The following is a 13,613-nucleotide window of genomic DNA, read 5'->3' as shown; positions in this document are numbered from 1 at the left end:
CTAGTTTGAGACTTTGACAAACTAACAATGAAAGTCTGATTGCAATGTTTTGTTACAGGTCCTGGAATCTTTTGCTACAACTTAGCCATCAGTCATTTGTTTTTGTTGAGAACTTACTTTTGTTTGGTCAGGCTGAGATTCTGGAAAGTCAGGAGGTTTTGGAATATTCTTGATAAACACTCTTTGGTCTAGCAAGTTAATCTCTAGAAATCCTTTATGTTTGGCATAGTTGTCAAATAAGTGGGATTCTAGGCAACAATGGAGCTCCTAGTTGCCTAGGTGTCACATAGGATATGAATTTGGCAAAGAGAACCTAAATTCTGTGTTTTTTGTATACCGGCTAGCAAATGTATAAATCAAACAATAAAAATGCCTTATTCACTAATGAATTTTATGTCAGATCATAGAAAATCATCATATCCAAAAGAACTACGCTCTTTAGGAGCTGGATTCCTCTTCTATATATCCACATCAAACTAAATTTTGATAGATGTAGCACTGGGAACTCTGGGCCTTCAGCTGTGGGTGGTGTTTTTCAAAGAGCAATGGTTCAATGATGACCATCTACTTAGGGCTGATCGGAAATGATGATTTGTTGAGAGCTAAGTACTTGGTAGATGTGGGGTTTAAGATAAGTACTTGGTAGGTGGATCATTCAACATCAGAGGATTAGTGTTGGAGTTTGGAAAGTGGTCATGGGGTAGTTGAGAAGTCAGAAGTGGTTCCTGAGGCTCACTGCAACACCAAATTTTTTTTGATCAATCAGTGCAACACCGAAATTGTATGAATGAAATTGAACAACTGGGAAAGGAAATAGGTAACGGTGGCAATTGGGTGGGTTTGAGCAGGTTGGGTTTGGGTTGAGCTTCAACCCAAACTGTCTTACCTGCAAACCCATTAATGACCCTTTAAAGGAGAGTAAATGGGTTTGGTTGAACCCAAACTTGCCTTGACACCCAAACCAACCAGCCCAACCCATTAATTTTTTAAATTTATCAAAACACAGAACAAAGCAAAAATTATAGAAAAAATACAAAAAATGCAAAAGATAACAAAAATTACAAAGAGTCCAACACCTCTCTTCCTCTCTCTCTCTCCTTTTCCCTAGTCTGCTTTTCACTGGCACAGCTCTGCAGGGGTTCTATAAATACCTAAAACTAGGGGCACTCACTCAAATCAAGGATTGCAGAACAAGTGCTAGAAGTGAATGGTCTGATTTACAAACTCAAATCTCTTTCTTCTGAAGCATTTCCTCTTTATCGTTGTCGTTGTTGGCTGGAAGTAGCATCCAAGCACAGATTGTGATGATTGATGCTTCCATTGTTTAACTAGGAGAATCTACAGTCCTAGATGTCGAAAGAGGAAAAAGCTTGTTGCTGATATTTTATGGCCGATGATGCAGAGAAAGAAGGGAGCAGACTGGTTATTATATAGATGGGAAATGGGAAAGATGATTTTCACTATCCTCTTCTTTCTCTTGTATTGGTCATAAATAATGTTAGAGGACTGAGCATGACCTGTGATTAGCATGGTGATCTACATGGGAGCAACAATGTTTCATTAGGGGTTCCAGATGGATCAGATACTACAGAGAAAGAGGTGGGAGGGCAAAAAGAAGATGAAAATCGTGACAGAGGAAAGCCAAAGCATCAAGAGGCTGGTGCTAGTGGGTTTTCTGTTGAATAACCTGATCCAAACCATTAAAACTTTGTTTATTGGGTTAGCCAACCCGCTGATGACCCAGGATTAAATGGATACAATCCAACCCATAAATTAATAGTTGGGTTGGGCGGGTTTAGCAGGTTGGGTTGAAAAATTGTCACCCCTAGAAATAGGACTCAGTTACCCATGAACTTACAGAGCAGAAAGCTCAGTGGCTGATGCAATGGCAAGGCAAAGGGTCAAGAGGACTCGCATGTTTTGGATTATTTGGTAAGTTGAATATCTATATTAAGAAAAAGGAAGGAATAGGTAGCAATGCTTGTCTGTGCTAGGGGTGCTTGATCCATTTTTTATCACAATTAATAAAACTAATTGTTTCCAATTAAAAAGTTTTTAATTTTAATAAGTATTTAGAACTTAGAAGTGCAGTTGCATGTCAAAAAACTACTGACTACTAAACAAGGATTTAATTTATTTCTAATGAAGTAATTGATAGAAAGATTGAGAGAGTAATTGAAAAAAAAGTCCACTATTGTCTTTCTTTCGACCTCTAACAGTGTAAGTTAAATCATATGAGAAAGAATGATATGTACAAGAGAGATGTGTGCCGAGCACTCCGACAAATAGTGAAGACTTTGCTAACTTCTTATATATACTTTCCAAGTCCCCACCTTGGGGATTCCATCCTTAATACAAGTATACAACTGATTTCTTATGACTCTCTTGCTATACATCTTTCATGTTATAGACAGACCATAGAACCTGTTCACCACTAGCTTTCCAAGCTGTAGAGCTTTATCAAGTTACCTGTCCTGTAAAATTGCCAATAATTCCACCTGGAAAGAGTTACCAACACCAACTGGTCTAGAAAATAGTGCCATAATGTCCCCATGGTTTCTAAATGCACCCTCAATTCCATAGTTTCCAGGATTTCCCATAAGTCCTCGTTTTTCCAGGATTTCCCAAGATCCAAAACAAGTTTTACATCCATTCTATATTAGGCTAGCCCGAAAATAACTTTTCCCTGTTCACTCCTTGCTTTGCTAGAGTATTAGCCAGTATCTTTGCAGTTTGCACCCATGAGTGATATTCAACTGCCTTGTCAGTCTTTTGATCTCCCTAAAATTTGTATGTATTTTCAATGTTCTTGACCTTGTTCCCTTAGCCATTTCACCACCACCTCAAATCACCTTCTACCTGTATACTGTTGTATTTAAAAGAGGTTGCCAATCTGATTCCTTGCAAAGCTGCCATCAGCTCTGCTCTTACCTCCCATATGCCCTCTTTTATCCTTCTCTCTCTCTCTCTCTCTCTCTCTCTCTTTCTCTCTCTTTTCTGGTAAATGGTAAGAGATTGTATTAAGCTAGCAAAAGAGGGAGAGTCTCTTGGAACAAAAGAAATGTATATCGATGAGAGATAAGAGAAGGTAGGCCATAGCTGGTAATCAGATCCTTATAAAGTGATCTCAAGGAACTGTTCAACCTAAAAGCTTAAGCTGTTAGGTAAGGTACCTGAATAGGTATTTACTCTCTAGCATGCCTCCTCACGCGAAGGCCCATTGTGCTTGAAGCATGGGCAAGCACAGGCCCACCCATACCTTGCTGAAATTTAATTTTAATGGGAGCGATAAGGATTTAACACTAAACCACTTGGGCAAATAGGATCTAATACCATCTCAAGGAAATGTTCAACCTAAAAGCTTATCTTGTTAGGTTCTAAGCCAGTACCTTGAGAAGTGGCCACCCTTACAAGCATAAAAAATCTCAAGAACAGATACCCAGCATCTAAGTAGGCTTTCAGATCTAACAATTATGTCTCCATGGTGGAGAACTTCCCCTCAAGAAGTGAGCATCCTTACAGGCATACAAAATCTTAAGAACAGATGCCGTGCATCTAAGAAGGCTTTCAGATCTAACAGTTTAAGTCTCCATGGTGGACTTCCCTTCTTCCCCTAATGGTAAACCTCCTTCACTAGAGAAGATGATAACTGCATCACCCATTGATGATTGATTATCATAAAATGAGACCAAATTTCATGATTGTTCCTTATTTGTCAGATGACCAATGGTTTAGATTTTGTCCAGGATAAAACTTTGGAGGATACCTTATTTTTCTGTAACCGTCTCCATGGGAAAAATCATGACCTTGCCTCATAAAATGGTTGAACTGTGAAGATTTCAGATTTGTCTGCCTTCCAAGTCTTCTTAATGTCGGAACTAAACTACCTGGCTGAACCTGAACCCAACTTAGTATTTCCAAAATAGATACCAGCATTTCTGCCTCCCAGTCATTTGATGCTACTTCTCAATTGAGGCACTGAAATGATGGTACCACCCATGACCTTATACCTGTATGGCAACTTTCTCATTGAGAGCTAAGTTGAAAAGATCTGGAAACACCAATCACAGAAGTCTTTCAGTATATCAGGTGTCATTCCAGTACCAGTTGTAAATGTGATCCCCACTACCAATCCTGAATGCAAAAACTGTGAGAAAGCATCCCTCACCTTATCACTCCTCTTCAAGTGCTTGTTCTATGTGTACTTTTGATAGGCAAGGATTCCCAGCCCACTGGATCACTACCACATCTGCTACAAATAATTATCTTTCGAAACCCTTGGATCTTTTATAAAAATGAGACTCTTAGTATATGATAATTTATAGGCTGCATCAGTAGCATGCCAATAAGATGTATGCATGATAATAAAATTTCAATATGTTCTCTGCTTTGTAATATTTGTTGCCTAGGTGATTGCCTTGTTGTCCAGGTCTTTTTATATATAACTCATGGTGTTTAGTCTTGGCTCCTCCCTAAGAACACCTTGTTGCATGGGTGACATCTTTACTAATGTTAGTTGGTAGTCTGGGTAAATTGACTATTGTTTATTCTTTTTCTTTTTTTCTGTACCATTGTTTTTGACATCCTGTACTTTCTTTCATGAACTACTTTATCCCCTTCTCTTTCTTGGGATGATGGTTTTGCTAATTAGAAGGCCAAGTTATTAAATAGTAGTATATGCTTTCTTTGTAGCATGTGTCTATCATGTTGGTGTTTCAACTACAATGGGTGAATTTGTTGTTGTCATTGTGTCTACATTGAAATGAGGATTTGATATAAATTGATTTTTTTTTTTCAATTCCTTTGTGGGTGTTTTAGCTTGACTGCAACCAAATTTTCTTTGACTTCATTTTAATTAGAGTTTTCATTAAGTCAAAAATATTTGAACTGATTTTTACTGTTGAAAATAACTGGATTCAATTAACTTAAGAGGTCATTTGAAGTATGATTTCAAATTTATCAATTTCAATGTGAAATCCATCCACTTAAAATCAATGAATGTTCATGGAAGCCCATGGAAATGCTATAAAAATTAAGAAAGCATTATAAATCTAGAGAAGCTTTAGAAAAAGAAACATGTTATTAGTATCAATGTGTATGTAACAGATTATGTAACTAAAATGTCCATTTAAGATGAGTAATATAGGATGGAAAGTAGTATATGGTGGTCACCTGCCTGACAGTCTTAAGCTCCAAGTTGAGCATGGATAAATGATCCAGAGTCATGATACTGAAGTAATGCATCCTTGATCATAAAGAGTTTCAAACCTTAGCTGTATACTGAATCCAGCCCTCCCAAGATCCTAGATAGCCTGGGGTGGGATCATCATTGGGCGATGGCCCTATTCTTGATCATAATGAAATGCAATGAACATACTCTTATAGGGACAGGGATTTAGGTTGCTAATGGGCATGCAACACATCACATGCCTTGTGCTGGAGGGGAATTCAGCTAATGTGATTAAATAGATAGTTTGCATTTGATGAACTTTACAGAGGTTTGCCAACTAAACTAGATCGGGGAAATCATGTTTTCTATCACAATTCACATTAGATGGATTCCTAGATTGCTGAACTGAATTGAATATGGTTTACTGTTATTCGGTATAGTCCAGGCTTTTTGTATAGAGTGTGCTAAGCATAACTGGATTTTCTGACGAGAGAATGGTGTTACCGTTTAATCCTTCTAGTACATTATCAATACAACATGGTTACCTTGTGACCATGAAAGAAAATGTGTTACTTTCTTGTGCTACTTTCTTTCTGCTTCTATGAGATTTTTTCTTGGGAGTTGGGAACAATAAGATAAGTATTATACTACATTTTTGAAAAAGTTGTTTGCATTGTAATGTATGGCTAACATACAACAAGATGCTAGTAATCCACAAAATTTCTCATGTATTTGCTTTGTTTAAATTTTCTTTGTTGTGAAAATGCAAGATAAAATGCTGTTTTTGTTATATTTTCAACATAATTAAATTCTCTACATGAGATTTTTAGTGTACAAATAGTTGGATTTAACTTTGTTGAGTTGATTTTTGTTTTCATTATTCCAAGTAAATATAAGCTATTCTTTTAAGATTTAAGCATTTAAAAAAAACTTTATTCTTTAATTCTTTCGTAGCTTTTGTTAGCTGAAACTGTCTTTTTGTTCAACTTGTAGATCGCAGATTTCTGGAAGGAGGCTTTGATATTGAGTTCATTGCATCATCCAAATGTCGTCTCATTTTATGGTATAGTTCGTGATGGTCCTGATGGATCATTAGCAACTGTAACAGAATTTATGGTCAATGGATCGTTGAAACAATTTTTGCAGAAGAAAGATAGGTAGGTTTGTTGACCACCATGAGTCTAGTTTTACCCTAGAAAATTTAGTAACCCCCCCTCTCTCTCTGATAAATATGTATGTATCTTGTCGTCCCCCTTATCTCCTCTTTTTTGATGCCATCTCTATTATTTTGGCAATGTCTTAAGCATGAAATTCTAATGCTACATATCAAATTAAAACCTTCATTATACAGAACAATTGATCGCCGTAAAAGACTTATCATTGCAATGGATGCTGCCTTTGGGATGGAATACTTGCATGGGAAGAACATTGTTCATTTTGATTTGAAGTGTGAGAATCTGTTGGTCAATATGAGAGATCCTCAGCGGCCTGTATGCAAGGTATGCAGAAGTAGGTTGTGCTTGTATTACTGTTTCTTGTTGAGTTTGAACCAGGTAGATGGATTTCATCTTGTAATTCCATTTGGCCAGAAGTTTGTTTTCGATGATTGTTTAATTCTAGATAATTTTTTATTGTATTTTTTGGATTTCTGGAATATTTGACTTTCAGTTTTTGGAAGTTGTTAAGAAATAGAAATGAAGTTTGCTCTGGTATATCATTGAGTAAGAAGAGTTGGGGAAATAGGTCAAGGCTAGGGAGTATGTACTTTTGTCTGCATTGTATATACACAGTGTTTGGTTTGGATGTTGCATTGGAGTTCTTTTGTAATTGGATGAGGTTGTTCAACTTCTAATTGTAAGCAACGTTTAGTAAATTAAGTATGGATGGGTGCGTTGTTAAGCACAAAATACTTCTAATGGGTACACATATGATGCATGATGAGACTACTACGATAGTATCATATTTTTTTTCTGATAAATAATATCAATGATAGTATCATATTATGGAAAGACAAAAGTAGTCATGGAATACAGAAAACAAGCATGTAAATCATTTATTGAAAACAATTGCAATTCATATTTGCAATAGTAATTTTCTTACGCTTTGCTAAGATTTATATAGAAATTGTAGTATCTATTTATTTTTTGATTTGGTAACCGATCATTAAAAGATTAGAGGAATATAAAGCACATATGAGATGAAAGGTGCCAAGTGCCAACAAGGCTTTCTTTTCTTTAGAACCTCACCAATATTGATCTTCAAGTTTTGAGGTTGGAGGATGAGGGAGAAATTGCTGAATGAGACTTATATATTATACCAGGGTTGAGTGTTGTGGGTGCTAATGAATAAGGGGTTTTGTATCTTTACTGTGTTTTTACTTCCCTTATGTGATTTCTTACAACCTTTTCTTCTACCTTCTTATCCTTGTAATGAATTTTTATTTTTACCATAAAAAGATGCCTCACCATTTTTACCCAATGAGCCACTTTCGCTTCCATACACTCAATGATTGGAATTCTTGACTAAGCCTTAGCATTGAAAAGTTTTCCATTTCTCTTTTCCCATGTAGTCCATAATATAGTTTCCTTCTCACATGACATGATTTTCATTCCTTTCCTCAGTAGGCTTGGATGGGAAGAATTAATATGCCCACCAATTTGAAGGGTCCACTTGCACCACAACAAAAGAACTTTTCCTAAATTCTGGTTACAAAAAGGGGTAGGGGAATACCAAGTGGTAAGTAGTTTTTCTGCTTGCATTAAGAGAGAGAAATGCATGTAAATAGGAATCAGTTAAGTCTTTCTTAGAAGATTTCACAAGTCTTAATTTTTTGGTGATATACTTCCCAACAATAGGTCCTTACTTTGTGTGGCACTTGTCCACTCCAAATCTCTTTAACAGTGTGTAGAGAGTTACTTATTTAATCATGAAAATGATCCTGTATCTGATAGCATCAATTGAAAAACAATTTGGATCCATGATATGAGAAATTCCCTTGAATCTCTTTATTAATAAAAGTTTCTGTTATTTATCAAAAAAAAAAAAAATCCCTTGAATCATATTGAAGGGTTCTTTGGGGTAGGTCCCTGTAATACATGAGGTTTTACAAATTGCAAAAGGAAGGGGTTGAAGGATAAAACTAGAACTCAAAACAGTGACAAAAATAGTTCCCGTTTGGATTTTTTGAAGAAAAGGGTGGAGGAGAAAAAAACGAGATTTGCCTCAGATGCTCAAAGAGAAGATGTAATAATTAATAAGGGTGGGGAGACTGGACAAATAAGAGGTGGTGGTTGATCTTGGGAAAAATAGTGGAAACTAAATTCCAAGTAAGCAAGATATTGGGGTTATATTTTATAGGAGAGGAAGAATATGTGAGAAAAAATGTTCCGGGAATTGGAAGAGAGATCTCTATTGATCGAAGAAAGCTTAAAGGGAGACCTGAATTATGAAAGTTGTTAGGATTGGTGCTGGGTTGGGAATCTTAGAGGGGATGGCTGGACTTCAAAGTTCCTTGGGTTTTGGTAGTGAGCTTTGTTTTTTTTTAAGGGCTGGGGAAGAAAAGTATGTACTAAAAGGGGTTGGAGGGTATTGGTGGCATGGGTCTTTGGGTTTGGCTTTGAACTTTTTTGGGTGATATCTTGTCACCTTGTTTGTATCTCTTTTTTTCTTTAATAAAAATTTTCTTTTTATTTATTACCAAAAAACCAAAATTGAAATGATTTAGGTCCAACCCAGTATGATTTATTTCCATTCACAAATTTTCATTATACTTTAATTTATTTATTTTTTCCAAACCTATCACTCTTTTCCTGGATATTGAGTCATATTGAACTTTATCTCAAAGATACCTTCACAGTAGTCATGCTAACTAGCCCAATGTAAGATAAAATATTGTCATGAAGCATGGTTATACTGGGGGAGGAAAAGAATTTTTGTTGTTGCAAAATTACTGTTCACCACACAACATTATTAGCACTCAAATCTCTCCCTGAACAGTTAATACTTATTTAGGAGTTGGTCCACTGAAACCTCATTGCCAGTTGAAAATGTTAAATCATCCTAGTAGAAATCACTGATTGTAGATTTAGTTGAATTTCTTGTGAAAGGAAAAGGGGAGGAAGATAAAGATTTCAGTAGTAGAGAAGAAAAGAGAGGGAGAAAAGAGTAGGAAGTCAACCAGGAATCTTGAATTAACCCTAGCCACCAACCCCTCATTATATTTATACTTAACTTAAAGGATGAGATATTACAAGGATGCCCTTAGTAGGGCGGCTACTAATGTAGCTGAACAGTCACAACTTAAAAACATAAACTAATGGGCCTAAAGCCCAACAACTTCCTAACTAAATAGCTTAAAATAAGAATAAAAAACAACTAGGCCCAACTCAACAATCCTATAGAAATAGGATGAAAATCGAAAGCTAAATGCTTAAGAATTGTCTAGTAGATTAATACCTCCAATCATTTACCAATTTCATGAGAATTAAATATAACTATTACATGGCTAACCCCTCAATTTGTTTTCAAGACTTCCAGTCAAAAGTCTGATGTTTACTACTTGACCAAAATCTGACTATTTACTGCCCCAAATTCTAGATACCTTGCTTTCATTGGTCTAATCATTTTGAGAATTGGTACTTGCTTTTTTTTTTTGTTTTCTTGTGACAAAAATGAAGTATATGTCATTTAAGGAGATCTAAAAAACTTACAAGGGGAGGGGGGAGGCAGCGGATTATGGAGCTATAACAATGAGAAGAATAAATTTAACTGGCTGAGTAGGGATATTGTGGTTCATTACAACTGGGTGAAGAGGACTGATTATTCTTTTGATGATGGGTTAGCAAAGCAAGGGGTGGATAGGGTTTCGACTTTTGGGGCTAATTTTTGAATTTACCCTGTATTCTTTGGTGGGGAGTTAAGTCTTTTTACCACCCCTTTGTACCTAAGCTTCACATAGTTTCATATCTTTAATAAAGTTTCTTGTTATTGATCAAAAAAAAAAAAAAACTTACAAGGGGACAAAATTCCTAATAAAATCTATACAACAAGAAACTGCACAACTGTCCTTACTTGATGAGCATGTTTTAATGATGATTGATGCCATGGAACAATTTGTTGGATTTACATATACAGTCTTTCACAAACTATCCCAGAATATCATTAGCAAGGATCAAAATCTCGCAATGAATTGGTCCTTATCAGCCGATACAATGCGTATTGGCAGGGAACCGATATGTTTCTTTTAAGCCTTTTTTGTTTTTAAAAAAGAAACTTTGTTTTTAAATGTTAATAAACATTATGTCCAGCCCCTCTCTTTAATTTTGAGGAAAAGAACTAAAGCAGTAGGTTAAAAATGCCAATACACCCCTTCTGCTGTATTGAGGTGTATTGACATTTTGGACCCCCCTTTATCTTCCTACCGAAAAAGTTTGATGCCAAATTTATGGCAGTAAATTCTCTTTGATCTGATTGAGCACTTGGTAGCCTGCATTTTCTACTTGAGGAATACCACTTTTTCTTTTGAGCACTTATATCTTTGGTGCCCACTTCTACATCACTTGTGTGTGGGAGGGGAACTTTTCAGTTTCCTTAAAATTTAAGTGCATTCTGCTTTATGGTTATCAGGTATGATGGTGAGAGACGACTTGTTTTTAGCTAACATAATATTTGTGTCTATATTCAGATTGGTGATCTGGGCTTATCGAAGGTAAGACAACACACCTTAGTGTCAGGAGGTGTTCGTGGAACTTTACCATGGATGGCACCTGAGCTCCTCAGTGGTAAAAGTAATATGGTAACAGAGAAAGTAAGTCACGCTTAGCCTGATGGTGAAATATCAGCTTATATGTTATGTGAATGTCTTGTCTGTTGTATCTGCCTCTAAGTTTTGTTTTGCTGTCTCATCTTGTATTATACTTACATTTTCTGCTTTCCGGGATTAATATATGGTCTTATATCATGGTTTTGTTATTTTTGTAGATTGATGTGTACTCATTTGGGATTGTCATGTGGGAATTGCTTACTGGGGAGGAGCCTTATGCTGACATGCACTGTGCCTCTATAATTGGTAAGCACTATTTATCGAAATTTCAAGTTTCCAAGTTAACAAAGAAATATATCCTTGCTTGTGTCTTTGCTCATTCTTAGCTATAAAAGTTTTATGACTTTCAAGCACAATTGTGTTCAATTAGTTCCCAAACGGTGTACCTTTGTTGGTTTATTGTTAAGAGTAGATGATTCAGGGGTAGTTTAGTCTATTCGGCTTAGTTTATGTTAATTCTTATTTAACTAATCTGTCCATGTTTCAGTTTCTGTCCCCGCACTTAATTAGGAGCAGCAATGTCTTTGTATATATCTTGGAGGATAAGTATATTCTGGTTGCCTGGGGAGATTAATTCTTTTTCCTCTTTCTTTTTCACTCTCTTTCTCTCATTTCTATTTCTCCTCTGTTCGTACTGGTCTCCTTTCTAAATGGCTAAACCGAACTTTTTATTTTCAAGTTTTCTATCCTATGTATATGTTGGGAGCATCTGCTGGGGTTATTTTATGGCCAAGGAGATATTCCATTCTTTGAGTGGTAGGAACCATACACTTGTTCCGTGTACAGGGAAAAATCATCAACTATCATCACATGCTCCTTATATAAAGCTATATCCTTTGCTAAAGAATATGATGTGTTTTATTTAGAAACTTGCAGATTAGATTATGAAGTCTTTTACAGGTATTTTTATTTGAAAATTTTAGGAAGATTGCTAGTTATTTTAATTATTTTTCTTAGTATCTTAACTCAGAGCTGGCAAATGTTCATTTATGATGCGGAAGAAACATATCACTTGAATTAGCAGTAAATATGTAAGAGATTTCTTGGGTAAATAATGTGCTATGGCATTATGACATCATTAATGTGGATGAATTTCCTCAGAATTCTTATATGGATCATCAATGCATAAAAGAAGTCTATTAGGATATAGTGCATTCTACATTCTGATAATTAATGATCTATGCTCAACATCATAGTAAACCTTTATTGCTTCTGTTCTGTCTAAGGTGGCATTGTGAACAACTCATTACGTCCACAAATTCCAACATGGTGTGATCCTGAATGGAAATCGTTGATGGCAAGTTGTTGGGCTTCTGATCCAGGGGAGCGACCATCGTTTTCACAAATTTCACAGAAGCTGAGGAAAATGTCTGCAGCAGTAAATGTGAAATGATTCATTCATTTTTCATGCTGTGTATACCACTTATTGTTACCTAAAAGAATAGAGAACAGAGTTATAGATTTTGCAGTTTAAAGTCGCCTGCTCTTTTGGAAAATATGCTTAAGGCTAGTAGTACAAAATCATGCCTTTGATAGCCTTAGCAGAATCTTTTATTAGTTGCCATACATTGGTATTTTCTTTGTAGAGTGCAATTACATGTGCTCTAGATTGCCATGCATGGAGAAGGCCATATTATACACTGCAGGCTATTTATGCTTAGTCACAATGTGAGTTTGCATCTTTTCTATTATGGGTTAATTTTCTTTCTCTGGATTTCTTATCATGAACGTGAAATGTTCTCCACCTTCTTTTGCAGGCTCTCATTATTTTGGATTTGCTTAGGGCAATTGTATAAATCGTCCAGATGTGGGTGACTCCTATATCTCAGCTTTCTTTATGGAAAAGTAACTGGTATGGAAAGATGTAAATAAGTTTTGTGGTAATCAAAATGTTCTAAGCTCCCCATTGAGAGGGAAAAATGATTTAATTATTCTTAGGTTTCTGGACAGATCATTAGAACTGAAAATTTTGGTATATTATTTCTTTTTGTTTTTTCTTCCCCCTTTCCTGATATATTTTGGAAATGTATAATGAAGGATCTCTATTTTTATCTTTTTTTATATATATTTATATTCAGGCAGGTGTATACTTCGTGACGGGAAAAAAGGTTAATTTATTTTGTAAGTAGTAAGTAGAAAAGTTGTTTATTGTATGGAATGTTCTTCCATCACCTTTGATTTTTTGTGGACTTTATATATTAATTGGTTGGTTTGATGATGATGCTGTCAACTTCGAGACCGGATTGGCTGGAAACAAAATCACGCACACTGGGCTGGGCTGTCTATCACAGTGAACACACCAGTGAACATTGGCGTGTAGTGTTCACTACAAGCGCTTGATCTAGATCGAAGAAACTAGAGGGGTAGGCACATGCACAATATCCGCTAATAACAAGATTTCTAAACCACCAGTTGTATGTATGGTATTCTGTAAATCTTTCTCTACTTCTCCGAGCCAAGTTTGCCATGAAATCCTTTCTTCTATTAGCTTCTCTATAGCAGTGTTGCTTGAGGACGTTCCAATCTCTATTTAAAATTTTAGACGGTCAGGAGATGCCAGTTGCCATCACCGTTTCTGCTAAGAGGTTGAACTGTTGAAAGTGAGTCGGAGTCTGACTTCAA

The 13,613-nt window shown here is 35.9% G+C and overlaps 1 protein-coding gene across 2 annotated transcripts in view; it reads left to right on the top strand.

Moving 5' to 3' along the window:
- The window catches only part of LOC104599103 (kinase superfamily with octicosapeptide/Phox/Bem1p domain-containing protein), a 31,471-nt gene extending 18,327 nt beyond the window's left edge, over positions 1-13,144 (top strand). Inside the window, exons 5-10 of one of the 2 annotated variants that reach the window (XM_010261475.3) lie at positions 6,164-6,327; positions 6,522-6,669; positions 10,854-10,976; positions 11,150-11,237; positions 12,218-12,659; positions 12,749-13,144. In XM_010261475.3, coding sequence (XP_010259777.1) covers positions 6,164-6,327; positions 6,522-6,669; positions 10,854-10,976; positions 11,150-11,237; positions 12,218-12,384 — 690 coding nt within the window. In that variant the 3' untranslated portion in view covers positions 12,385-12,659; positions 12,749-13,144. Of the gene's footprint in view, positions 1-6,163; positions 6,328-6,521; positions 6,670-10,853; positions 10,977-11,149; positions 11,238-11,478; positions 12,660-12,748 lie in introns of both variants that reach the window. The other variant, XM_088898561.1, reaches the window with a different exon arrangement.
- The last annotated feature ends 469 nt before the right edge of the window (positions 13,145-13,613 follow it).

The sequence above is a fragment of the Nelumbo nucifera genome, chromosome 2, assembly GCF_055504915.1.
Source record: "Nelumbo nucifera cultivar China Antique chromosome 2, China Antique-T2T, whole genome shotgun sequence".
NCBI lineage: Eukaryota > Viridiplantae > Streptophyta > Magnoliopsida > Proteales > Nelumbonaceae > Nelumbo > Nelumbo nucifera.
The sequence above is the reverse complement of the archived record's forward strand: the minus strand, read 5'-3'. Positions and strand labels throughout refer to the sequence as shown.